Source organism: Chanodichthys erythropterus, chromosome 5, assembly GCF_024489055.1.
Source record: "Chanodichthys erythropterus isolate Z2021 chromosome 5, ASM2448905v1, whole genome shotgun sequence".
In the NCBI taxonomy this organism is placed as follows: domain Eukaryota; kingdom Metazoa; phylum Chordata; class Actinopteri; order Cypriniformes; family Xenocyprididae; genus Chanodichthys; species Chanodichthys erythropterus.
Genome location: NC_090225.1, coordinates 11,764,072 through 11,791,624, shown reverse-complemented (window position 1 = coordinate 11,791,624; position 27,553 = coordinate 11,764,072). Strand labels below are relative to the sequence as shown.

The 27,553-nt window shown below is 37.0% G+C and overlaps 1 protein-coding gene across 4 annotated transcripts in view; it reads right to left on the bottom strand.

The window, feature by feature from the left end:
- Nucleotides 1-673: 673 nt before the first annotated feature.
- cep170aa (centrosomal protein 170Aa) overlaps nucleotides 674-27,553 on the bottom strand; it is a 49,666-nt gene continuing 22,786 nt past the window's right edge. The window contains exons 7-20 of one of the 4 annotated variants that reach the window (XM_067386076.1): nucleotides 27,147-27,284; nucleotides 22,520-22,978; nucleotides 21,815-21,832; nucleotides 17,120-17,661; nucleotides 15,406-15,507; nucleotides 14,553-14,688; nucleotides 11,972-13,468; nucleotides 6,952-7,192; nucleotides 3,732-3,912; nucleotides 3,453-3,629; nucleotides 3,114-3,202; nucleotides 1,313-1,406; nucleotides 1,182-1,233; nucleotides 674-940 (exon numbers count right to left, since the gene is read on the bottom strand). In XM_067386076.1, the coding sequence (XP_067242177.1) occupies nucleotides 687-940; nucleotides 1,182-1,233; nucleotides 1,313-1,406; nucleotides 3,114-3,202; nucleotides 3,453-3,629; nucleotides 3,732-3,912; nucleotides 6,952-7,192; nucleotides 11,972-13,468; nucleotides 14,553-14,688; nucleotides 15,406-15,507; nucleotides 17,120-17,661; nucleotides 21,815-21,832; nucleotides 22,520-22,978; nucleotides 27,147-27,284 (3,980 nt within the window). In that variant the 3' untranslated portion in view covers nucleotides 674-686. The remainder of the gene's footprint in view (nucleotides 941-1,181; nucleotides 1,234-1,312; nucleotides 1,407-3,113; nucleotides 3,203-3,452; nucleotides 3,630-3,731; nucleotides 3,913-6,951; nucleotides 7,193-11,971; nucleotides 13,469-14,552; nucleotides 14,689-15,405; nucleotides 15,508-17,119; nucleotides 17,662-21,814; nucleotides 21,833-22,519; nucleotides 22,979-27,146; nucleotides 27,285-27,553) is intronic. The other 3 variants (XM_067386077.1, XM_067386078.1, XM_067386079.1) reach the window with 3 other exon arrangements.

Sequence of the window (27,553 nt, the reverse complement as noted above, 5' to 3'; positions counted from 1 at the left end):
AGCCAGGGTGCAGTTTACCAGTCCATTAGTGCATGCCATGCATTTGTCTGCAAGTTCCCTCTATGTTTTTGTAATCAAAAACTACAAAATTATGCAAATAATTTCAATGGATATTTCAGCTTCCAATGATACAAATTCTTTAAATTAAAAAAAAAAGAAAAAGAACATCAGTATTATTATTAAGCTAATTTAGATTAGCTTGAATGCACAAAAATCTAAAACATTTCCCAAAAATTACAGTTATCTAAATAGACAAATTTGAAAATACAATTGCTGAGTTTGCGCATAGTATTCAGTTTGGTAAACTGGGTTGTTGCAATGTGCAGAACACAGAAAGGTAAGCTCAGAGGAGAGCAGACAGGCACTGGAGTTGCTTTCGTCCGTTCATGAGGGATACGTCTGGCAGTTCATTGGGCTTAGATGGCCACTTGCTTCCTGTCACATGCAGCTGTGTGTGTTTTGGTTCGGTTTTGCTTAGCCGAGGCAAGCAGTCAGTCCAGATACACAGGTGTGATCCTAAAGGTTACACTACAGGGTGAAACAACAAACAGACCTCATACAGAATCCTGTAGAAGGGCACATAGGAATAATTACATTATACATTACATTATAAAGATCCATTCAGGAACAAGCTACAGTATGTAGTTAGTCCAGTTTACTAAAAGAAAGTTTTTTTTTTGTTTTTTTTATTTGCTAGCGATGGCACTCTCCTCTCCTGTGGGGTGTGTGCGGTTGAAGTTGAGTCCCACACTAGGTTTCTCTGGGCTGGGGTTGGTTATGGTTGTTGTTGGTGGTGGCTGGGGGGCTCCGTTACTGGGCAGGGGCCCCCATATGCTCTGAGAGCCAGGGCTGGTTCTGGGTTTGGGGGTGGTCGGACTGGTCAGGCCGAGGCTGGTCAGAGCGTCAAGGGTTCCATCAGGGTCCACCATGACATTTATAACTGCAGGGATAGAGAAATACATCAGAAAGTGTGAATTTATTCATCATCAGTTGAATGATGTAATGTAAATACATATTATTTAATATAATAATTACAAAAAAAAAACAGCATGTCAAAAATAGAAATGTGCTGCACGAAATGCTTGTGGACAGTTTAGATGATTAAGGCAAGCTAAATTTAGTTACATTGTGCAGCTGTTGAATTTAGTGTAGACATGTAAGAAGCTAAATGTAAGTCTTACCTTGAAGCTGTTTTTCTACCCTTTTCAGCTCTGTTAGTATAGATGAAATGTCCTAAATGACACAAAGAATCATTAGAAAAAGTACAGATCAACATCAGTTGCTGTAAGATATTCAACATTAATGAACTTACCTTGTTTGTAGTTTTGGGAAGTGGAACTTCATTGTCCAAACAGAGTTTACTCTCAATATCATCCCAGTTCCTGTCCTTGTCTTTGAACAATATCCTTTAAAATAGTGAATAAGAAATAAGTTTTAAATGTTACAACAGGTAAAAAACACACACATACACGTGTATATATATATATATATAGTACAGTCCAAAAGTTTGGAACCACTAAGATTTTTAATGTTTTTAAAAGAAGTTTCGTCTGCTCACCAAGGCTACATTTATTTAATTAAAAATAAAGTAAAAACAGTAATATTGTGAAATATTATTACAATTTAAAATAACTGTTTTCTATTTGAATATATTTCACAAAGTCATTTATTCCTGTGATGGCAAAGCTGAATTTTCAGCATCATTACTCCAGTCTTCAGTGTCACATGATCCTTCAGAAATCATTCTAATCTGCTGCTCAAGAAACATTTAATGTACAAAATTAATTACAATTGTACAAAATATTTGTGTACAATATTTGTTTTCAGGATTATTTGATGAATAGAAAGTTCAAAAGAACAGTGTTTATCTGAAATCTAATCTTTTGTAACATTATAAATGTCTTTACTGCCACTTTTGATTGATTTAATGCATCCTTGCTGAATAAAAGTATTCATTTTCTTTAATTTCTTTTCAAAAAAATAAAAATTCTTACTGACTCCAAACTTTTGAACGGTAGTGTATAATGCTACAGAAGCTTTGTATTTCAGATAAATGCTGTTCTTTTGAACTTTCTATTCATCAAGGAATCCTGAAAAAAAAAGTACACAACTGTTTTCATTATTGAAAATAATCATAAATGTTTATTGAGCAGCAAATCAGCATATTAGAATGATTTCTGAAGGATCATGTGACACTGAAGAAGACTGGAGTAATGATGCTGAAAATTCAGCTTTGCATCACAGGAATAAATTACTTTGTCAAATATATTTAAATTGTACACAGTTATTTTAAATTATAATAATATTTCACAATATTACTGTTTTTTACTGTATTTTTAATTAAATAAATGTAGCCTTGGTGAGCAGACGAAACTTCTTCTAAAAACATTAAAAATCTTAGTGGTTCCAACTGTACTGTGTATATATATATATATATATGAGATCTTATAATATTTACAATTTCAAGTAGCAAAACACTTGGTTGTAAAATATAGTACTTTTGGCAAAATGAAAGTAAAAAAAAAAAAAATCTACAATTATTTAGTGTAGATATATAAAAACCCAAATTAAATGCTTAAAGTCCCCATGCAGTCAATAATTGTATCCCTTAAAACTCATCTTTCATCACAAAAATGTCATATTTTAATGTTTTTTTCCTTGAAAAAAAATTCTAGGAATTAAAAAAATAAATTAAAATAGCTTGAATGTAACTCTACATCCTTGCCTCATTTAGAATATGTGGTTCTATGAATATGCAAATTAGCCCCGCCTCTGCTCACTCCAGCTCAGAGATCCACTCATTGATGATCACACATTGACGTGATTGGTTACAAGGTAGTTTGTGAGGCACCAGTGATTTCAAACCATGTTTTTGAAACTGTCTTTAGATCATTGCAGAGAAAATACTCAAGATTTGTCTTTAAGCACATTAAAAACACCACACAGACATATAAACAACATTAAAAACTTGATTTTCCCCACAGGGGGACTTTAATATAGTATGGAAGGTTTAACGTAGGCATTTGATTTCTGTAACATTTTCAGCAATTATAGAATGATACTATAATTTGGTTTGATGAGCAACACTGTACACATTTCATTCCATGACTGACCTTATTTTGCCAGCAGTTTTATCTACAGACTGTCGGATTTTGGAAGACAGTTGGGAAACCGACGTCAGCAATAAACTGTCTAGCACAGCCTACAAAAGAAGAACCAGCAGGACCTTGTTAATAAGTTATCAAACAAACAACAATAAAACACAGAGGTAATTAAACTTAATGACATCATATCGGTTTTCATATCACCACTAACACGCCATGCTATACTGAGCAAGGTGTTCTCAACTGGAGCCACAAACACACATGTAACAAAAATACACCCAGAAGTGTGCTGAATTCTTTCATCAAACATATTCAAGATTAGGTACATTTAAGTTAAGAGGTTCATACCGGTCTCACCTCATCCCGGTTCCAGGTACGTCTGCGCAGGGCCGCCTGAGGGTCCAGGCTGTCCGGGGCGCGGGGACGAAGCTCCACTGGTCTGCCATTGACCTCTGAGGCTTTGGTGTGAACTACAGGGGGAATCTTCCTGAAGTTTAGACTTTCGTCAAAAACTCTCTCTACCAGCTAAAGACAAGGAGAAATAAAGACAAAACTTATTAAGAACAAGCACCTTGGCAACCAAATAGACTTCTTTGAAACTGTTGGAAGTTTAATGAAAGGCAGTACCTCCTCCCTGGTGTCGATGGCGGAGCCTGGCGTGGTCGCGGCTGTGCTGACAGTGGTGCTGGGTGCGGTGCCGGAGGAGCTGACCGAGTCAATTTCGCCTGCCACGTCATGGATCTCCCGTGCCAGGATAGCCAGGTCCTTGGCAAGGTCCTGACTGATCCTGCGCACACAGGGAAATAACCTGTAATCTTTCAGATGGGTGTCTAGAAACTAGGGGTGCACAAATACAGACACATCATGCAAACTCACATTAGGTAGTCCCTACTCAATTCATGCACATGCACATATATGCGATCCCATACCAAATGAATGTACTGTATGAATGACATGCATCACATGCGTCATTTACTGTATACAAATATAATTATTATAACATAACATGCTACCATTCAAAAGTCTGGGGCCATTACAATTTTTTTTTTTAAAAGAAATGTATACTTTTAGTAAGCAAGGATGCATTAAATTGATCAAAAGTGACAGTAAAATATATATATATATATATATATATATATATATATATATATATATATATATATATATATATATATATAAAATGTCAAATAAATTCTGTTCTAAATACATGCTGACATTTATATTTATCACAAAAAAATTATCACAAAATTATTAAGCAGCATAACTGTTTTCAACATTGACAGTAAAAAGAAATGTTTCTTGAGCAGCAAATCAGCATATTAGAATGATTTCTGAAGGATCATGTGACACTGAAGACTGGAGTAATGATGCTGAAAATTACAGGGATAAATTAATTGAATATATTTTTAAAAAAATACAATTTTAAATTGTAAAAATATTTCACAATATTACTGTTTTTACTGTATTTGACTTAAATAAATGCAGCCTTGGTGAGAATAAGAGACTTTTTTATAAAAAAAATAAAATAAAAAACATTTTTAAAAATCTTACCGACCCCACACTTTTGAACGGTGGTGTATATAATAGCATAACGTTATGCATTAAGGATAGTTAAAGGATTAGTTCACCCAAAAATGAAAATTCTGTCATTTATTACTTACCCTCATGTCGTTTTACACCCGTAAGACCTTTGTTAATCTTCGGAATACAAATTTTTAGTTAAAATCCGATGGCTCCGTGAGGCCTCCATAGGAAACAATGTCACTTCCTCTGTCAAGATCCATTAATGTACTAAAAACATATTTAAATCAGTCCATGTGAGTACAGTGGTTCAATATTAATATTATAAAGCGACGAGAATACTTTTGGTGCGGCAAAAAAAGCTAAATAAATTTCAAAACAATGCTTCAGAAAGCATCGGAGCATTGTGAATCTGTGTGTCGAATCTGCCGTTCGGAGCGCCAAAGTCACGTGATTTCAGCAGTTTGGCGGTTTGACCCGCGATCCGATTCATGATTCGATACACTGATTTATTTATGCTCCGATGCTTTCTGAAGCAGTGTTTTGAAATCGGTCATCACTAAATAAGTCGTTATTTTGTTTTCTTGCCACACCAAAAGTATTCTCGTTGCTTTATAATATTAATATTGAACCACTGTACTCACATGAACTGATTTAAATATGTTTTTAGTACCTTTATGGATCTTGACAGAGGAAGTGACATTGCTCCCTATGGTGGCCTCACGGAGCCATCGGATTTCAACTAAAATATCTTAATTTGTGTTCCAAAGATTAACGAAGGTGTTACAGGTGTGAAACGACATGAAGGTAAGTATTTTCATTTTTGGGTAATTTTCATTTTTGGGTGAACTAACCCTTTAATTCCTATGGTATTTAAATGTTGAAAGAGGTTTCAGAATAACCATAAGGTGGCAGTATTGCTACATGAACAGATCACAAATGTGGCTGATGAGGCATACAGTACGTGGATTATTAAAAATGCAATGTATCATTTAATTTTTTGTTAAAAAAAAAAAAAAAAAAGTATTTCTTTCCTCATTATGCATTTTACACACAGAACAGTATGACTAGTGCTTCTGAAAAATTATTAAAAGCATGTCCACTCACAGGAGATAAAGACCCCAGTCATATTAAGAGCCTAATAAAAGCTGTTTAGCTAAAAGTCTGTAGATAAAAGCTGTTTTATATTGAGTGGGTCACCTCGTGCTGAGACCATATGATCAGCTGAACTATACTACTTGCTTTATTTTGCTAACTCAAACTAACCATGGCTAATAGTGTATTTCTACAAGAAGGGCATTGGTAATTGAAAACTTTTGCTGTTTGAAATTGAGAGAGAGAGAGAGAGAGAGAGAGAGAGAGAGAGCTTGTGATCAGGATGTATTATGTGCCCTGCAGCAGTGGATTTGAAGACAGTCTCTCTTGTTGCAGTTCCAGCTGTGACTAATGCTATATGAGGATAACAGACTATGTGCCCGCATATAACACCACCTCTGAGCACAACAGTGACTGGCCACTTTTTCAGTGGCTTTAGTTCTCAGTGTATTTTGCCCATTCATAGGGATTTCAAAAGAGATATTATATATATATATATATATATATATATATATATATATATATATATATATATATATATATATATATATATATATATATATATATATATATATATATATATATATATATATATGGGAATTGTGTAACAAACATTTACATATTTCATTTATCTATTAGAACTTTTATGTCATTTTATGTTGTTTCCTTTTTTAATTATATGTTGTCATAACATTGCTGTTTTGACTCCAGCCAATCACTGCATTGCTGATCATGGTCTCAAGTATCGATATCTGCCCTTTCCAATGAACACAAGAACACTCAGTAATATCAGACAACTTAATTCAGATATTTCAATCAAATCAAACCTGTTTGAAATTGTTTCAAACCTGTATGACTTTCTTTCTTCTGCTGAACAAAAAAGAAGATATTTTGAAGAATGTCGGTAACCAAACAGCTAACGGGCCCCATTGACTTCCATAGTATGGAAAAAAATAAAAATACTTTGGAAGTCAATGGGGCCTGTTTGGTTACCACCATTCTTCAAAATATCTTCTTTTGTGCTCAGCAGAAGAAAGAAATTCATACAGATTTGAAATAACTTGAGGGTGATTAAATGATGACAGAATTTTCATTTTTCATTTTCATAATTCTACATAAAGACGACTACATCACATGATTTTTCTATAAAGTAACCATGAGGCATTTGAGAAAAACACTTTTTAGACAAAAATGTGTTTGTTCGTATGACAAGGACAGAATTGATGAGTACCTGGCAATCTCCTCACTGTGAGCAGTCCAATCTCGAATGTACTCCTCCTGTTCTCTCATCCTGTTCTTGAGAAGGAGACCCCCAGGGCTGGTCGCGACCGGAGCGGGACCACCCAGCCTGCTGGTGCGAAGGGTGGTGCCTGGCCGCAGGCGAACGTGTTTGGGAGAGTTCCGATTGGAGCCAAACTCATCCTCAGAGGTAGAGGCGTATTCAGGAGGCAGCCTTCTCCACCGGTTATTAGCTGAAAAGAGAGAGAGATATGATTGAAACTTTTGCAGAAATACAATTAATAGTGAGCAATTGAGCAACTTTTCAAAAAGGCCTCAAAAACATTTAAGAGCAGTTAATGTATCAGTATATTTGTCAGTATTACACACACACACACAGTCTCCAAACTTCTTGCATCTCTATTACATGATGCAACAATCTTCTTCCCCACTAGCTCAAGGTTTATTAAAATGCCAACTAAAACATTCTGTTATAATTATATTATATTATATATCATTATACAACAACCTTGTTGTTGTTTCAATTTAAAGTTTGTTTTTGTACTTTACACAATATTATACACTATAAAGATTCCCATAAAAACCTTGTTCCAAATGGGGATGGAGCAAAGATAGGTGTATTTATCAAAATTATGTATAAAGAGTTTAAAACAAAACACTCAACACAAAATAGGCTAAATATTGCAGTTACCCCTGCAGATATCAAACTTGTTAAAAGCAAACAGCAAAGCTCTTCAGACCAACTACTGTATCTCTAAAATATGACACTAGCAAGTGATGAAAAGGATATTTGAGTTGATGTTTTAGTGGTTAAAAATCTGGAATTGCATTGCAATTTAAAAGAAGTGTCCTTCATGATCTGCAATGATGAATGTTTTCTTTGCGCCTATGAAGCTATGTTTGCTGTCATGTTGTTTTAACTTTGCGCCACCAGGGGGAAGGTGTTTAACATCTGCTGACCCTCATTTCTTATTGCTCAGTGCTTGCATCAGCATGAGACAACTTTACTCTGATTTTGACTGTGTGGCAGTAATGGACAAACATCATTTCAATATTAACAGAATTCATTAATTACTCAAAGTTTCCACAGAACAACTTTACTTTTAAGCACTTGAATATTAGAAGGCCTACATGTTTAAAGACATGATATCTCTCTCTAAATGTTTATTTAAAGGGAAAGCCAATGAGCTTAACTCCTTTTCATCACTGCTGAGTTTGATAAAAAAGCATAAATTAAAAAAAAAATGAAATGGCACATTGACTAGAACGGCATTTAAAAGCATGCTGAGTTTCAGTTTCTACTGTTTTCATTGTATGAAAACCCAACACACGCACACACACAGCCCAGAGATGGTACAGTACCCATGGGCTCCTCCTCTGCGAGAACACTTTCAGGCTCAAGTTGAGTTTCTGTGTAAAACGGGATCTTTATAAATATCACAGGCATGCAGAGACAGACAATTACAGACAAACATTACTAGTGGTGACACCGATCCAGTCCACATGAAACATCACAAAAATGCACTATTAAATTCTGCTGAATGCTAAACATATCATTTTAAGCTCAGTTAAAGCTTATTAATGATTTTAATAAACTCTTCTTGCATTCAAATACTATTACCATTTTTAAAGTCGGCATGAAATGGAAATTCAACCTATTCATTCATCTATTTACTAAATGCATGTAATCTTTCTTACAATATACCTCAAGCTCACATTCAGATCTGCCTCCATCCAATCAACAACTGATGGATTGAAGTCCTGTCCTATATTTTTTTATTTTCAAAAATCCATTTCATTTGGATACACATCCATTTCATTTGGATACACATCAGAAAATTCTGTTCCTTCATTAAAAGCTATTTTAAAAGCTAAACGATTACCAATAAACAGTAAGATTCTGTTTATTATAAGCACACGTTGCAGTAATATCTTCTGCTCCTTTAAATGCTCAAGCTCCTTATTGGAAGGATTCTCACTGGCTGTCAATGTTTTTATTGTTTATCTGTGTCATTACAGTTTTTACAATTGCCAGGACACATTTCTCAATACTTGGGTCACTTTTTCAAAACTCTTCACACATTAATTACAACAGCAGTCTATGTGGGCTAAACTGTGGATCATTTATCAATGTTTTGGCACAAAACGCATCCAATGACAACATCTTTCTCTTTGCATAAATTCTTTTCTCACTTTGACTGTTGAACTTAACTAGCACTAGCACAACACAAAAATGAACAAGACAGAAATTTGCAACATTTCTACAATAACAACTTATTGAAATATATTTTGAATCTGAAAAAAATCAAGCACTATCAAAGTAATTAGATATAACTGAACACCTACACAAGTGTTAGTCTTTCAATGTCATTACCACCCATTCAAAAGGGAAACACTTATACTGCAGTGGATTACAAGCAGCGAGTGTAATTCTTTTTTTGTAAAGAAATTTGATTTTAGTATTTTTGTTAGTATTCTTTAGGTCTGTGTTTTATGATTGACAAAGTGTGCTTGTTGAGTGAAAACCTTTGCTAGTGTTATTAAAGGGATAGTTCACCCAAAAATGAAAATTTGATGTTTATCTGCTTACCCCCAGTGCATTCAAGATGTAGGTGACTTTTTTTCTTCAGTCGAACGCAAATTATGATTTTTAACTCCAACCGCTGCCGTCTGTCAGTCAAATAATAGCAGTAGATGGGAACTTCAACTATAACAGTATATAAAACTTGCTTAGACAAATCAAAATTAAAACCTGCGGCTCGTGACGACACATTAATGTCCTAAGACACGAAACGATCGGTTTGTGCGAGAAACCGAACATTATTTATATCATTTTTACCTCTAATACACCACTATGTCCAACTTCGTTCAGCTTCCTGTTAGTGAGGTCAAAAAACGCGTTCTGAAGATGGAAGTGATGTCTCGCCCAGACCTCACTAGCCAGAAGCTGAACGAAGTTGGACATAGTGGTGTATTAGAGGTAAAAAATGATATAAATACTGTTCGGTTTCTCGCACAAACCGATCGTTTCGTGTCTTAGGACATCACGAGCCACAGGGTTTAATTTGGATTTGTCTATGGAAGTTTTTTCGACTCTTATTGTTCAAGTTCCCAATCACTGCTATTATTTGACTGACAGACGGCAGCGGTTGCAGTTAAAAATCATAATTTGCGTTCGACTGAAGAAAAAAAGTCATCTACATCTTGGATGCCCTGGGGGTAAGCAGATAAACATCAAATTTTCATTTTTGGGTGAACTATCCCTTTAAAGAATGATGATTTGAGACAATGTATGAAGTGTTTTAGTAGTTTTTGTGCGTTTTGAATGTGAATTTAACTGCTGTGCCACATTGAAAGTTGCTTAGGAGAACTGTGTGAAGAGTTTTAAAAAATGTGTATTGAGAAATGTGTCCTACTGATTGTAAAAAACTGTAACATTATAGTTGTGTTGTGGGCTTATTATGCAAAATTCACTTTTGCATGGTCTTTGGCTATAAATGTGTGTCGGCAGTGTGTGTACACAACCACCCTATAATGATAAAAATTCAACCACTCCACTTTTTTTTAATCCCCATAAATCATACGCAGTGTCACAGAACAAGCTCCCAAAATCTGAACCGCTGAAGACGAGGTGGATTAATTTTGTTTTTGAAGAAAATGCTCCCTTCAACTCTACAGATATTCGTTTATGTCTGCGCGAATCAATTCACACCGGACTGGTTTGTGAACAAATGTCAATACAAAGGGAGAATACAAAACAGAGGTTGTGCTAAAAATGTGTTACTCAAGTATAGATCAGTACAAACTGTTTGTGATCCAGCTTACAGCCTCCAGAGTGATACTGGATATGGCAGTAATGAAGGTGAGAGCACTTTATTACAGTTCATCGGAGTCGATTTACGGATATAGCGTTTACCAGTTTATTAAGCACCACCCGAAAAGGCATGTTTGTTTACTGTTAGTTGTAACGAGTGTTTCTGTGTACTTCACTATGTATATGATGTATATGATGATAATGCAAGGGAGAGAGATAGTTTACGGATAATATTTTAATACACATTGGCACTGTGTTTTATTAAGCTTTTACAGTGATTTTCTAGATTGATAATGGACCCTTCATCTTTTGTGTGAAGTACAATAAACATCATAAAACTCATCGATAAAGTCGAATGGGGTCCGGTACAACAGGCTTGTACTAATATAGTGGATAAAAACAAGAAGACAATATAAGTTATAACCATAATTGAACTAAACTATACCTGTTCTATCTCCATGCAGCATATATTCACACTTTCTGACATATTGCGTCCTGACTGAATCCTGACAGGGGAGAACGAGCTCTTGAAGCTCCGCCCTCTTAGGCCGAGCACAGCAGCTCATTTGCATTTAAAGGGCACACACTGAAATGGCGTGTTTTTGCTCAACCTCAAAAAGCGGCAATTTTAACACGCTATAAAAATTATTTGTGGGGTATTTTGAGCTAAAACTTCACATACACACTCTGGGGACATCAGAGACTTATTCATATTCTTGCAAAATGGGGCATAATAGGTCCTCTTTAAATTAAAACTTTATACTTATAATTATTATTATGGTTATAGTCTTTGGTGTGAATGGGCCTTTACTATTACTGTTTTTTAGGAACTTTTTTTTAAACTTGACAAGCTAACCTAAAACCCCCCGCAAAACTAAAGCATGCAGCATGCTATTAGCATGCTAATTAAAGCCCTGCTGCTAAAAACAGATAAATATATATCTGAATCTAAACTAGTCAACCTCACTAATTGAGTAGTCAGTTGTCGGACTTCCATCGCTACTGCATACTCAGTACTCTGATTTGTTTCTTTATCTGAAATGAAAAGAAGATATGGCATCCAAACAAATTACCTCAATTCAACTGGCTTCTGCTAAGCTAGCAGGAACAACTAACAATTAACAAACATTTCTGTAACATTTCCAATCATGCAGCAGCTACATGAGTATATTAATATTACTATTACATTCCTCCTCACCTGTTGGGGTGCTGCTGACAGGTGGCGTCTTCGGCTTGGGGTCCGTTAGCTTTGAGACACTATTAGCCCTCATGCGTGCAGTTAGCTTGCCGTCCGCTACTTGTTGAGTTGTGCTTCTCAGCCCCAGACGAAGCGCCGTCTCCGCCGACAAGCGCGTTGCCGTGGTCCGACTGACCGTGGCCTCTGAATCGCTCCGTGCTGAAAACGAGCCGAGTCTGGTGCGTCGTGGTTGCGCTAGCATGTCAATGCGTGACTGCGCCTTTCTTCCCGATGGTGGTTTAGAAGTGGAACTGGTGGTGGACACCTCAGATGCCACTGAAACCCTGTCCGCATCCGCCAGGTCTGTGTCCGACGTATCTCCGAGCCGAGCCCTGCGCAACAGAGATGCCCTCGTGGGACGGGGCTGTGGAAGACCAGCCTGCTTCACGAGGGCCGCGGTGCTAGTTTGCAATGTTTTGCTGGGTTTTGCAGACCTTGCGGATTTGCTGGTATCAAGCTTGGACTGTAAGAGGTCATCAGTGGAGGTGAAGTAACCTTTGGTGTGTGAACGGCTGGAATACGTCTCCTGGTCCGAGGACAGGATGTCTGAGATGGGTAACGAGGACGTCTGGTCGTCATCAGTGAGATCTTGGGATGGTTGGCGGCCACGGGAAGATGTCTGTACTGAACGGCGAACATCTGAGCGGCTTTCTGTAGTCTTGGTCTTGGTCTTCCTCTCCAGACGCTCTCTCGCACTGGTCGTGGTTTTTGATGTGGTGCTCACGTTGCTCTTCTCTCTATAAAGGCTGCTGAGGGATCGTCGCTTCTGAACCGCCTTACGATCGGCCTCGGCTGCTGCCTGGCTGACCGTGCTGGCCGTGTCGATATCAGACTCTGGGGATAAAGGGCAGGCTGGGGGACAGCTAGGTGGCGTTACGGGGTCCAACTTCTTCTCATCCCGGAGTTTAGCCTCAAGGAATGCCATGACAGCTTCAGTGTCTTTGAGAAGAGTTGCCGTATCCATGCTGCCCACCGAGTCGCTTCGCTCCCTCCCGCCGTTCTGTCGGTTGATGCGAGGAATCAGTTCTATGGGGACGTTACCGCTGGGCTTCTCAATGGTAAAACTACCCTGCCTCACCAGCGGTTTCCCAGACCTCTCGCTGTCACTTCCTTTACTCTTGTCCTCGGAACGCCTCCTGCGACCCTCCTCTGATGTTCTCCTCTCTCCACTTCCCAGGGGGCGGGCAGAAGAATGTTTTCCGGTCTTCCCGTCCTGCTGGATGCTCTTGGATTGGCTAGACTCAATGTCCTTGTTGTCCGGAGTGGTAAGGCTCTGGCCATCACCTTTATGGTCATTGTGGCTTTCTTTTTCCTGGGGTTCTGTGTCCTGCTTCTCACCGATTTCAGAGCGCTTGATCTTCTCCTCAGTTGGAAGCTGCGGAAGAGTCCTTCTTTTGCGCTCAGCTTGGCTGGAAGTGGTGGAACCGGTGCTCTTGATAGAGATGCCAGCATCACCATCTGAAGTGGGAAAAGAAAATACATATTATCGTAATGCAAACATATATCCACTACTGTTCAAAAGTTTGGGGTCAGAAAGATTTTCTTTTTTAATAAATTAATATTTTTATATTAAGCAAGGACGCATTAAATTGATCAAATACTGTTCTTTTAGTCTCTGAAAAAATGAAAAAATGTATCAATATTAACAAAGACTATAGAATAACACAAGACGCGTCACTCGTATTGAATGGGAGAAAGTGTAAAGCGCAATATGGCGGAATAAGTCCCGCCTTCTAAATAAGAGCCAATCGCCGACTGGTAAAGTCATCGCGTCACTTCAGCGGCCGTTAGAATCACTGGTTTCTATAGAAACAGTCAGACGAGCGCCTCCAAAGAGATGCGCATTTAGGTCTGCGCATGCGCATTAGTTTGATCTAGCCTGAAAAATACATTTTTTTTGTCATGAGTCGAGCGTTTAGAAACTAAATTTATGAGCCGGTTGTTGTTAGATTTCATTAGTGATTTCAAATATGAAATTTAATCGTAAGGTTGGCGAACAGTTTTGGAGAATTTGATGTTTCCCCATTCAAAGAGATTGCAAGATGCCCAGGATGCCCGAGAGGCATTTCAAAGATGGCCGCCGAGTGTAATGACTTGTCTTAAAGGGACTTTGATATTAAGCAGCACAAGTTTTTTTCAACGCTGATAATTGGAATTTTTTTGAATAAGATAATAAAAAAATTTAGCTTTGCTATCACAGGAATTTTTTAAATATATGAAAAAATAGAAAAGTTATTTTAAATTGTAATAATAATTCACAATATTACTGTTTTACAGTCTTTTTGATCAAATAAATGCAGTTTAACAACATAAGAGACTTCTTTCAAAAACATTACAAAAATTCTTATTTACCCCAAACTTTTGAAAAATAGTGAACATATACATTATAGAATATATAGAATAATGTAAAGGATAATCCATGGCAAGATGTGTATTACACAATTTAAATGATCAATACCATACACGTTATTGGGTAATATTACAGATTTTTTAATTTAGCAGTATTTTTTTGATATTGGATATATACAATTCACTAAATTACCTCGCTCTTGATGAACAAAAGGTGGTGGTTCGGCTCCAGAGCCCTCTGGGTCTGTTCGTGTTTGATTAGCAGCTAAACTGGCCCACTGTGAAACCCAGCGAGGACTGCCGACTGCAACCGAATCCTCCACAAGTCTCTAAAAATGAAGTAAAGATGTTCTAATCACTTGATTCATCCCTGCAATGGTTGTCTGTGGTACAGTCCTGCATACAGTGCTATGGTACAGTCCAGAGCTGATGACCTGGGTTGTGTGATTGGGACATTACATTTATAATATCTTTTCTAAACAAACTACACTTATTTGATTATGTTAGCCTGAGTAAGCACCACTATATAGTTATACAACAATAATCAGAAAACTCGAGTCTATGCTCATATTAGAGTGAATACTGGGTGTAAACATGGCATGGATCCACGACAAGGATTCAAAACAAGGACTCTTTTGTAGCCTTACTCTTGTGTGTGAGTGTGTGTGTGTGTGTGGATATTGCCTTAAGGCAGCAGACTACTACTTCTCATTCCTGAACTGGGTCAGTGAGCAAGTGGCCAGTTTTCTGCCTAACAAGGAAGTGGTCAGTGGTGGGAGTGACTGACAAAGCGCTGGGTCAGTATTTCTGAAAATCCTTTCCAAGTAACATCAACCCGAATCATTCAAACTAGAATGTGAAACGCAGTTTCTGTTACATCTGCTGTTTGATTTCAACAAACATCATGCTGCAAATTATAAAAACCTGTCATTGTTACTTCGACAAAAGAGAGCTGTCTGTAAATGACACAAAATGCATAATAAGATAACAATGGTTTATCATACAGAATATATGTAGACATACTGTATGTTTACTTCAGCCTTTACCTCAGTTGCAGTGGAACTGAGCTTCTTGCCTTCCTTCACTTTTCCACCTGCTTCCCTTTTCTCAGGACAACCAGGATCCTGAGAGTTCTCCACCCCAAACACCTACACATGACAAACACAAAAACACACGTAGGAGAATCAAGAGCTGCTGCTCTCATCAGCGAGCTGTGACACAATGGCAGCACCAATGTGGCGAAAAGAGGTCAAATAAACACAGCTGCACAAACTCCATAGCAACAGAGCCAGAACAACATCTTAGGAAGGAACGAACAGGAAGTATTAATATCAGTTTAATAGAGACACCTTTACAACACAGGATGTTTAAAAGTAAACTAACGTCAGCTTTATTGACAGTCACTCAGTTTAAAACTAATATCTATCTGACTATTTACTTGGGTCATATATTGAATATTCACCATATATTTTAATAATTTATTTTATCATATATTTTTAAATATTCTTGTGCCAATATAAAATTAAGCAATAATGGGAGGAATTTAATCTGCTTTTAATTTTAAAAAATTAAAAATTAAAGTTTCCTAAAGACTTACACTACTAGAGTTTGGGGTCAGTAAGATTCTTTTTGATAGAAATGTTCTTTTATTCAGCAAGGACGCATTTAATTGATCAAAAGTGAAGTAAAGACATTTATAATGTTACAGAATATTTCTATTTCAAATAAATGCTGTTCTTTTGAACTTCCTATAAAAGAATCCTGAAAATGAAAATTTATCACACAAAAATATTTAGCAGCACAACTGTTTTCAACATTAAAATTAATAATAAGAAATGTTTCTTCAGCAACAATCAGCATATTAAAATGATTTCTGAAGGATCATGTGACATTGAAGACTGGAGTGATGATGCTGAAATTTCACAGGAATAAATTATATTAAAGAATATATTAAAAGTGATTTTAAATTGTAATAATATCTCACAATATTTCTGTTTTTACTTTGTATATTTGATCAAATAAATGTAGTCTTGGTGAGCAAAAGAGACATCATTATAAAATCCTAATGACTCCAAACCTTTGAACAATAGTGTAAAAAATGAGATATATATTGAAAATCACCAGAAGGCTGAAAAATGTTAAGATTTTTTTATTCACCCCTCATTCATTGCTGAAAACCACAAACTGCGCATTATGTTTTCCATGGTATCTTATAATTAAATGCATGAACATTCATAAACACTCCTTAAGTAATAGCACCCAGACGTGCATTAAAAAGCAAACCTTTAAAACTCGCTGAAGATGAAGTGAATAATGGAGGAGTTGATTGGTTGGCCACATGAGAGCCATTATAAAGCCATTATACAGAGCTTCACAGCAAGATGCACTCAAACTGCTTGATGTTCAGAGACAGATTTTCAGGATAAACACAACATTCACAATGCGCTCAGCAAAACATGTTGGAAATCATTACAGTTCTTGTAATATTGTATAACGATTGATATTCTACTATATCTGACCTCTAACCTAGTATTAAACTTCTGCATTCAGTATAGCCATCCATTTTTTCCTCAAAGGGAAGTGACTGTTGTCAGCACGAGTCTTGTGAATAATGATGAGGTTTAATGACAGGGAAACTCCACCATTCCACAACCAATGGATAAGCACTGAAGTGTTGATGAAAACACGTCAATATGGTTGTGTGTCAGATGATATCTTCAGGGTTAGGGTTAAATAGGGTTAAAAATGAAGTTGTCATACCTTATCGATCATTCGCCTTGCTTCCTCTTCCTCAGGGTTGCTTTTATCCAGTTCAATGGTATACGTGCCCTTGTCGCTCTGGTCGTCGTCTTGTTTCTGAGCCTCATCTGTGGGACTGGGTTGACCAGTAGCAGCAGGGTTCTGCACCACCTTTGGCTCCTCCGATCTCTGCTTGAGCAGGAGTCGAGCAGCCGTGGGGGCGACCGCCGCCAGGGACGATGACATGCCCTTGCTGCCGTCCGCTGCTGTGGCGACGACCTTAGGATGTGAGGGTGGCGCAGGGCAAAGTCCTTCCCCTGCCACGCCTCCGAGCAGCGGTGCGGTCTGTGAAAACGAGTAGGAGCGCCTTTTGCGTGGGTTATCCTCGTCATAGAACTCAATCATGAAGGCTGTGCGGCTCACAGAAGACGACCCCTCTGTTTTGACCCGACCAACTCCTGCAGCTCTCAGGCGCTCCTCCAGCGCGGCGTGGCGTTTGCTGCCAAAGCGCAATCCCAGGCCGTTCTCAGAATCGCTTTGCGTGCCATCCTCGTGTTTACTGCCTGTAACGGAAGATCGTTTTGAAGGGTTACGGCAAATCCGAACACAGAACAGGGCAGTGCTTTCAACCAAGCGTGCAACTTCAGATGTAAACCTAACCAGAGCTAACACAAAACCCCCCATACGATTCACCCTGAGGCTGTGATGGGCGTTAAAGCTGGGCTACAAAACCAGTTAAATCTCTGGACGCTACCTAAGCCCTACTCTCAGTGAGAGCACAGGAAAGAAAAGGCGAGGAAATAAGAGGTGGAGGAGGGGGTCGTCTATTCTTCAGCTTCGTCGGCTGAGGAAGCAGCATGCAGTCAGAAGTGACAGCCTCTGCTCTGCGAGACTGGGAGAAACAACTACACCACTCCGACAGTGGCCTTTCATGCACAAACCGTGAAACAAAGCAGCTCTTCTGTGTTGCACAGCATGTTCTTTGAACGCGGAGAGCTGGCCCCACCAGCCCTCTATGAGTCAGACTGCATTTACTCCAACTAGTCCCATAACACCAAACAAACATGTGTATTAAATTATACAAACATGGGAATTAACTTTTATTATTGTTTCACTGCCTCTAGTTCAAGCTCTGTATAATGTACACTACCGTTCAAAAGTTTGGGGTAAGTACGATTTTTTTTTAAAAGAAATTATTACTTTTATTCAGCAAAGACACATAAAAAAAATAGATAAAGTGATGATAAAAACATTAACAATGTTACAAAATAAATGCTGTTCATTTGAACTTTTCATTAATCAAAAATCGTATCACGGTTTCCACAAAAAATTAATAAGCAGCAAAACTGATTTTTTTAAACATTGATATTAATAAGAAATGTTTACTGAGCACCAAATCAACATAATAGAATGACTTCTGAAGGATCATGTGAAAATTCAGCTTTGCCATCACAGGAATGAATTACATTTTAAAATATAGTCAAATAGAAAGCAGTTCTTTTAAATTGTAATAATATTTCACAATATTACTTTTTACTGTTCAAATAAATACAGCCTTGGTGAACAAAAAAAAACTAAAAAAAAAAAACAAAACTTGAAAGTGGTTAAATTGCTGTCTATTGAGGAGTCAGAGAGCTCTCGGATTTCATCAAAAATATCTTAATTCGTGTTCCGAAGATGAACGAAGGTCATACGGGTTTGGAACGACATGAGGGTGAATAATTAATGACAGAATTTTCATTTTTGCGTGAACTAACCCTTTAACAAACGATCATAAAGATGAAAACAAAAGAACATAAAACAATACTAAGGAAAACTGAACAGACTTACAGAGATATATACAAAAAAAAAAAACGAATTTTAAATATTTTAAGTTAATGCTGTACAGTCTGATTTAATTGACCTCTCAAGCCTGACTTCAGACCGTTTATTCTGCCCAATTAGACAGGAAGGGGCATCTGATCAATATGCAAAACAATCAGCCATAGTTTGCTATTTGCAAGTGATTTTTAAGGGCAGATAAATCTGAAACACTACAATAATAGAAGCGAGCAAACAATAACTTATACACACCTAAATAAAAATGTATAACTGAGTATGTTGAAAACATGAAAACATTTTATAAATGAAAACAACTTCAGCACCTAACTTAAAATAAACTGAAATTGAAAACCATAATATTAAATGAAAAACTATGTTAACTCTGCTGAGATCATGAATTTTAATATTTATATAATATTTTACATTCATTTTAATATGCATGTAATCTTTTAGTTTCCATCTCCAGTTCTCCAAATTCCAATACACTATTTTCCCACCTCAAACAAGAAACAAGCCCTCAAATGATCAAAACAAAAATCAAACTCACCGACGGACAATCGAAACAGCAATTGAAGTCACCAGTTCTCAGATCGCACCCAACAAAACAAACAGCACCAATGCAGTTCCCAAAAGACAACCGCAAACACTAAAAAAAAAAAAAACCACGCCTGAGACTGGAAAAACCGCATAGTGTACCAGCCTTCAGCAATTATCAGTCCTGCTTAGAGCTCACACGTGGATTCATACACTGTCAAATTCATATGCACCCTTTGGCTGCAAAGCAAACGCTCCTCATAAATTAGCACCCATCTCATTACAGAATCAAGCGACGGAGAGCTGAGCGGGCTTTCCTGTCCCAAAGCGACATGCTGCAGTTTTCACAAAGAAAAGTCCTACCGGAGGGAAGCATCCCATAGAAGGAGATGATGATTTTGTTTTAAATCAGGTCTTGGACAAATGTAGATCTCATTCTCAAAGACTAGCTAAACCACCACACAGACTGATCAATAGAATGTAAATAAATGCAGTTCTGCTACAGCTAGAAAAATGGCTCCCTAAGGAGAGTTTAAGGAGAAAGTGGAGCGCTAACCGCAATCTTTGCTAAGCTCTGTCAGTGGGTGCAAGGAAAAAAAGGGTTTTAAAAGTGCTAGGTGGCAGATAATCCTCTGGAATGGGAAATGCAGCTGACGCTACACAACCTGTCTACCGGCTGGAGAGTTCGGTACAATCTGCTGATGTCATCATTACTGCATCCCATTAACAGCCTTGAGAAATTCAGAAAAATTTGGGAGTCTAGCTAATGAAAAACAGTGGATGGCTATAAGATGGTTATGTCTCACACGATGGGCATCTTTCATTAATCTATATGATTCTGTACATTTAATTGTATTGAATGCTCACAAAAATTAATCACTGCATGATTCCACAGCACTGCTCATACATTTTTGAAACAGAGAATGGCAGAAGTGAAAAAAGAGGCATTATCTTAGGAAGCTTCAAGCTGACAGAAAAGTCGAAACTATTTTTTGCCCCTTCAGGGCTCCTGAAATAAGGCACTGTGTACTTCCTCTGTCACATACTCATCTGTTCTGAGTACAAATAATCCATCTGATTATTTTATTATTAAACGTGCCCTAGAACCAGATTTTACAAGATGTAAAATAAGTCTAAGGTGTCCCCTGAATGTGTCTGTGAAGTTTAAGCTCAAAATACCCCATAGATTTCTTTTTTATTAATTTTTTTTTAACTGCCTATTTTGGGGTATCATTAAATATGCACCGATTCAGCGCGCGGCCCCTTTAAATCACGCACTCCCTGCCCCCCTAGCTCTCGACGATAATACAGTGCATAAACAAAGTTCACACAGCTAATATAACCCTCAAATTTATCTTTACAAGATGTTCGTCATGCATACTTCATGCATGCGTCGGATCATGTGAGTATAGTATTTATTTGGATGTTTACATTTGATTCTGAATGGATCTGAGGCTGTGCTTCGTGGCTAACGGCTAATGCTACACTGTTGGAGAGATTTATAAAGAATGAAGTTGTGTTTATGAATTATACATAAGTGTTCAAAAATGAACATAGCGATGGCTCTCTTGTCTCTGTGAATACAGTAAGAAACGATGGTAACTTTAACCACATTTAACAGTACATTAGCAACATGCTAACGAAACATTTATAAAGACAATTCAAACATATCACTAAAAATATCATGTTATCATGGTTCATGTCAGTTATTATTGCTCCATCTGCCATTTTTCGCTATTGTCCTTGCTTGCTTACCTAGTCTGATGATTCAGCTGTGCACAGATCCATACGTTAATACTAGCTGCCCTTGTTTAATGCCTTGAACATGGTTTGGCATATGCAAATATTGGGGGCGTACATATTAATGATCCCAACTGTTACGTAACAGTCAGTGTTATGTTGAGATTCGCCTGTTTTTCGGAGGTCTTTTAAACAAATGATATTTACATAAGAAGGACGAAGCAATGGAGTTTGAAACTCACTGTATGTCTTTTTCATGTACTGAACTCTTGTTATTCAACTATGTCAAGGTAAATTCAACTTTTGATTCTAGGGCACCTTTAATAAATTTAAAATTTAAGTTTAATTTCATTTTAATTAAGAATTGACCATTGAAATCTCCCTTATGGATTTGAGACATTAAATTCATTAGGAAATTTCCTGCGGATGCCTAGCGGTGCCATCAAAGAGTGGTACAAGGTCTCTTTTAAAAACCTTCACACTCACTATACCTCGGTGGAGATAAAAACTGCCAGTCTTTACCTGAACACTGCATCATCACAAACCATCTGAAGACACACTTCTTTTAGGATCACATGACTAACAACTGTAACAATCCTTAAATTGTCTTTATTTACACACCTCCATGTGTTATTTTTTCTGTGGAACACAAAAGTAAACATTTTAAAAGAATTGTTATGCAGCTCTTGTCACACAATGACATTTCATAGTGAAAAGAAAAAAAAAGCACAGTGAAATTAGTAGAATAATGTCTTACATTTTGAATAATGGCAGTTTATAGTCTTCTTTGACTGCCTACAAACAATGTCTACTTTGACCCGCTCTCAAACACTGTAGCTGTAGCTGAGGCCTAAAGAAGACACAGTTTTCTGCCCTGCGAATTCACTTTGCACGTACACTGGAATTGATATGAAAAAAAACGATACCATTGTTCATATCACTGTGTATCAAGCTCTGTGGAAGCCGCCGGAGCTGAAATTCAGATATGGTAATAGGAGTTTCGTTTCCGACACACGCTATAAGCGGTAGACCAATCACAACAGACTAGGCCGTCAGACCAATAAGAGCAGAGTAGGCTCGCGGAAAGGAGGGGATAAGAGAGACTGTATCTTCGAATGAACCGTTTTCAGACTCTTTGAGAAATTAGGTGATGTGCAATGTATATTAAGAGAAAATGTAAGTTTTTTTGACCTTGAATGTATGTAAACCTATTGTAAGAGACCTCCAAAACAAAATTAGGAACTTTTAAAAGCATAATAGGGGCACTTTAATAAGTTACTAAATACATTTATAAACGTGAATAAATGTATGCAATGAATGGCGTACCTTTAAGCCTCTTGAGGTGAACAGGTACATCACTCTTGATGCTCTTACTGTCCTCTTCTGTGGACTCACGCCTCACTAGAGGAGGGTCATTCTGGGCAAGCCAGTCAGCCACCTTGCTCTCAGATGCCATGATGGCTGCCTGCAGGGTTGTGAGGTCTTTACCACCAACGTGAGGTGATTTTTTAGGTCGTGGACGAGACACATGATCTTTAATGGTGACCTTCCCTGGGGAAGTATCGTCAAACTCAATGGTGAATGATGTGTTGGCCTGAGAGGTGGCATTGCCAGTGGCTGATTTTGCAGCCGCAGCACCCTCAGTGTCCTTTGTTGGGATCTCATGGATGCTGTTCTGTGCCATTTGTCCCTCCTTGCTGGGAATCTCAAAGTAGCTGGGCTCAGCGCCTACAGGGCCCAGACCATTTTCCTTTGATTTATCACCTCGCTTGGTCTCTTTGCTCTCTGTGGGGCCACAGAAAAAAGGAAGAAGAAAAATAAGCATCTTCTATAAGTTAAGGGTCACAGCCTCAAAGGGAACCAAATCAGATCAGCTAGCTATAAATGTCAAGGCTGTGGACTTGAATCACTGTCAGGACAAAGCCACTGTTAAATTTCTGTCACATGACAAGAATTAATGGGATGGCTAATGGCACCATAACAACTTAATTGGCTGAGGACAGATGCTCTGACACTCTAGACATGGTGCTAAATTATGGAAATGACAAACAGTATGATAAATGCTATCCCATATTACCAATTTTCATTCTATTAGCTGGTTTAAGAAAAAAATGACAGTGTCTGATATATAGATCAGAGGTTCTCAACCCAAGGGTTGCCAGAGATGGAGATCCCCATCAAGGCAAAATTTTCAAATATGTTTTATTTTTGAGCTGTACTTTAGTCCTATATATACAGTATTAAATATTTAGCTTCTTGTGTTTAAAATATTTAAAAAATAAAAAAATAAAAAATATTAATTGTACACTACAGTTTTTTTAAAGATTTTTTTAAAATGTTTTTCTCTTAGGCTAACCACATCTGCATTTATTTGATCAAACATCCAGTAAAAAGAGTAATAATGTGAAATAGTATTGCAATTTAAAATAACTGTTTTCTATTTTAATATATTTAAAAATGTAATTTATTCCTGTGATGATAAAGCTGATTTTTTAGCATCAGTCTTTCAGTGTGACATGATTCTTTCTAATTGATTTGCTGCTCAGGAAACATTTCTTATTATTATCAATGTTGAAAACAGTTCAATATAATAGTGCTTAATATATTTTTTTCCAGATTCTTTGAGGAAGTTAAATAGGAAGTTCAAAAGAACAGCATTTAATAATGCATCTTTGCCTAATAAAAGTATTAATTTCTGACTTAAATTGCAAGTACTGTCTGCCTGTATTTATTTGTGCAAAGCAGCATTTAGTGCATTTTTCTACATTAAAACTAAAAAAAAAAAAAAAAAAGGATTTCAACACATTTTAATAAGGGTCATTCACACAGGATGTGCTCAAAACCTCAAGAATGGAGCAAACTACCTTTAACTTGACATAGCATCTAAAAACAGCTCCAATGTAGACACTGAAGAAAAAAAAGTTAATAATGGAATTTACTAAATAGTACATTATTCCTAAAATGAGTCAAGGAGCAAAAAGTTTGAGAACCACTGGTTTAAACTTATATATTTACAGGTCAATTTTTCATTCATTTCATTGAGGTGTGATTTCAAAGCTCAATTTAAAGAAATATTAGTACTTTAGAAAATACTCTACTGTTAGCAACAGGTGCACAAGTCATTTACAGGCACAGCAACATTTTCCAAATATGATGTCATCAGAAATGCATCTGAATCAGTTCCACAATTACACCCCAACATTTATGTCTAGTTAATCCTCTGACTGATACAACCTATCAGAGTGCAGCTGAAACTTCCTATTTTTAAAAATACTTTGCACTTCCTCTTTTAAACCAAAAGCAAAAACGCTTCTCTTTATCCTCTCTTTAACAATTAAATCTCTGGTAAATCAGAAAACTAGCCAGTCAACAGAAAAGCACTGAATATAATTAGAATTCTACTTTACTTACCTACTGTGAAATCTATTTAGTTGAACCAAAGAACGTTTTTAAAGAGGCACAAGGTCTTATAAAAGGTTTTCTAGCAAGTTAACATACAATTAACTATGCTTAATAAAGCACAACAACTTAAATACTCAAAATACTTACACATCTAGCATATGTGGCTGCCTCTGTGATGAACGGCGCTGGTGTCACAGAGGAGAAAGCAAACACGCCTCCGTGACAATGGAGATGGAGGGGGCTGGGCCTGTCTACAAATGAACCTATTCACTTCTTAAGGGAGACGGTTCCCTTTACATTCTCTTCCTCTTCCTTTCCTACGCTGGCTTGTGAGTCCCTGCCTTCGAAAAACCAGCCTTGACTGCCGCCTAAAATAGCCCTGGGAGGTGTTGGAACTTTGATGTGGTGGACTGTTGCATGAATGATTCTCTCTCTCTCTCTCTCTCTCTCTCTCTCTCTCTCTCTGTGACAGCACTGAGGTTTATCAAGTCTAAAACAAATAATGCTGATTCATTTGGAGCCTCTGCCAACTCTGCCGTCTCCTGAACCTGAGTCTGTCTTCATTGCCTGAACAAGACTGCAAGGTTTTGTCAAACAATGCCATTCAGTGTGCCAACACTACCCCTTCGAGATATATTTACCCAACATTCCCTCAGAAAGAAACAAGGCTTCTTCTGGGAGTAGATTTTGTGTCTTTGAACAGAGACGGTGCTGTTTTGAGTGAATTAAATTAAGAGGGCTCAAGGGCACAAGTGCTTTAAGATCTTTGATGGTGTATTCTGGGGTCAATGATAAATGCTGTACACATGATAAAGAAATAAATCTAAAAACCTCATGTTTATGGTCATCTTTGTCTAATAACTGTTATTATACCTTGTTCATAATCTAGACATGTAGCACTCATTCAGTACATTTACATGTGCAGTTATAATCAAGCTACAGTGGGTTACATGGACTAACTCTCTGTTTAAGTATATATGAACAAATATTTGATGGATAAAACACTTTACCTGTTACCTCTGTCTTTACCTCTGGCCATGTTTACATGCTGGACGAAGCCGAGCTAAACCAAAATGGTATGATGATGAAGTGCACAATGTTTTTTTTCTTGCTGTATTTTGAGTGCACTTGTCTGGTTTAGTGTCTATAGCAAACGTGTGATGTCCTGCTGTGGTAAAGCCTCAGTAATCTACAATCCCATTACTCTTATACGGAGTAGGTTAATGTGATTTCAGACCTCTGGATCAGAGCACACTACAACATGCCAGTTTCAATCGGCAGCATGTTTTATGCTCTCTTTTTGGATTAAACAGCATTAAAACGCTTCATTTAAGACAACCGTCCTTTTTGGTCTACATCTGCTCAAACTGTGTTGATGACTTATTCTCGTCCATATATGGACTAATCAGAAATGTTCTGGACATTTACGTATATGTAAAGATTGACATATATATTTTAATTTAAATAAATGCTGTTCTTTTGTTCTTTCTATTCATCACAGAATCCTGAAAAAAATCTATCATGGTTTCCACAAAAATATTAAGCAGCACAACTGTTTTCAATATTTGATAATAATAAGAAATGTTTCTTGAGCAGAAAATCAGCACATTAGAATGATTTCTGAAGAATCATGTGACACTGATGACTGGAGAAATGATGCTGAAAATTCAGCTTTGCCATCAAAGGAATAAATAACATTTTAAAATATATAACAATAATATATTAATAATATTTCACAATATTACTGTTGTTACCGTATTTTCTATTTAAAAAATATGTAGCTTTGGAAAGCATAAGACTTCTTTTTAAAATAGCGTAAATTATTTAAAAAAATATATTTTAAATAATCTAATTTTATAAATTTAATTCATTTTTAAGTGACATTTGACAAAATTATAATTTTTTTATGAAAAAACAAGACATAAAGGCCACCAAAGCGTTTTTTTTTTTCCTCCAAGGCTAGTGTATTTTTCCAATTGTTTTGAACGGGAGCGCTGCGTTTTTAAAACAGCATGAGCGTCTATTTCAAGATGAGTTCTGAGCGCTCTGCGTGAAGAATGTTCAACTTTGGGTAAAACACAGCGCTCATCACTGTCACTTTTTACATAGCCATCCAATCACAGTGGAGGAGGGCTTTACTTTACATTGTATTTGTATATAGAAACATATATAGAATACTTTACATTGCATTTGTATATAGAAACAATACAGAAACAAACTATCTGTGAAATGAGGTACTAGTAACACTCTTGCAGATATTCTGTATTAAAGCAAGCAAAGCTCAACTGGGAAGAAAAAAAAACAACAACAAAAAACCCCCCCAAAAAAACAATGCGCTGCTGAAGCTGTCTCAAGTGCCCAAAGCTAGGCATTCGCAGGAGTGCGCCTGGCATTTTCAGGTGGCTAAAAACGCTTTGGTAAACATGCGGCCAAATACTAGATATTTGAACTATATGCAAAATCAAATACAAACTATTCCAGTAAAACAATCCATTTAAAAAGATATTTTGTGTAAACAGGAAGTGTTTAAAAGGATTCAGGGATGTCTTACCTGTCCCACTGTTCTCCTGCTTCTTTCCAGATGTTTTATTCTCCTGTTTAAAGGAATTTTCATCATCTGCATCCCCATCGCCCCACCAGGAAGGCTGTCCATACAGTGGGGTTCCCCTGTGCATGGCAGCTATATCGCCTATATCGTTATAGAGAAGAAAATATCAACTTTGCTTTGAAGACACAAGAATTATTGTACATACAGTATACAGTACACAATTCTCATTATACACAATTTATTACATATACATTCACGTGTATGTTTACATACAGTATGTCACTGATCACAACATGTTTGAATGAATGAATAACGTAACACTTTACAGTAAGGTTTCATTTGTTAACATTAGTTAACAAATCTGAACCTTAATGTTATAAAGTAGAAACTAATAAGTCTGTTCCTGATCT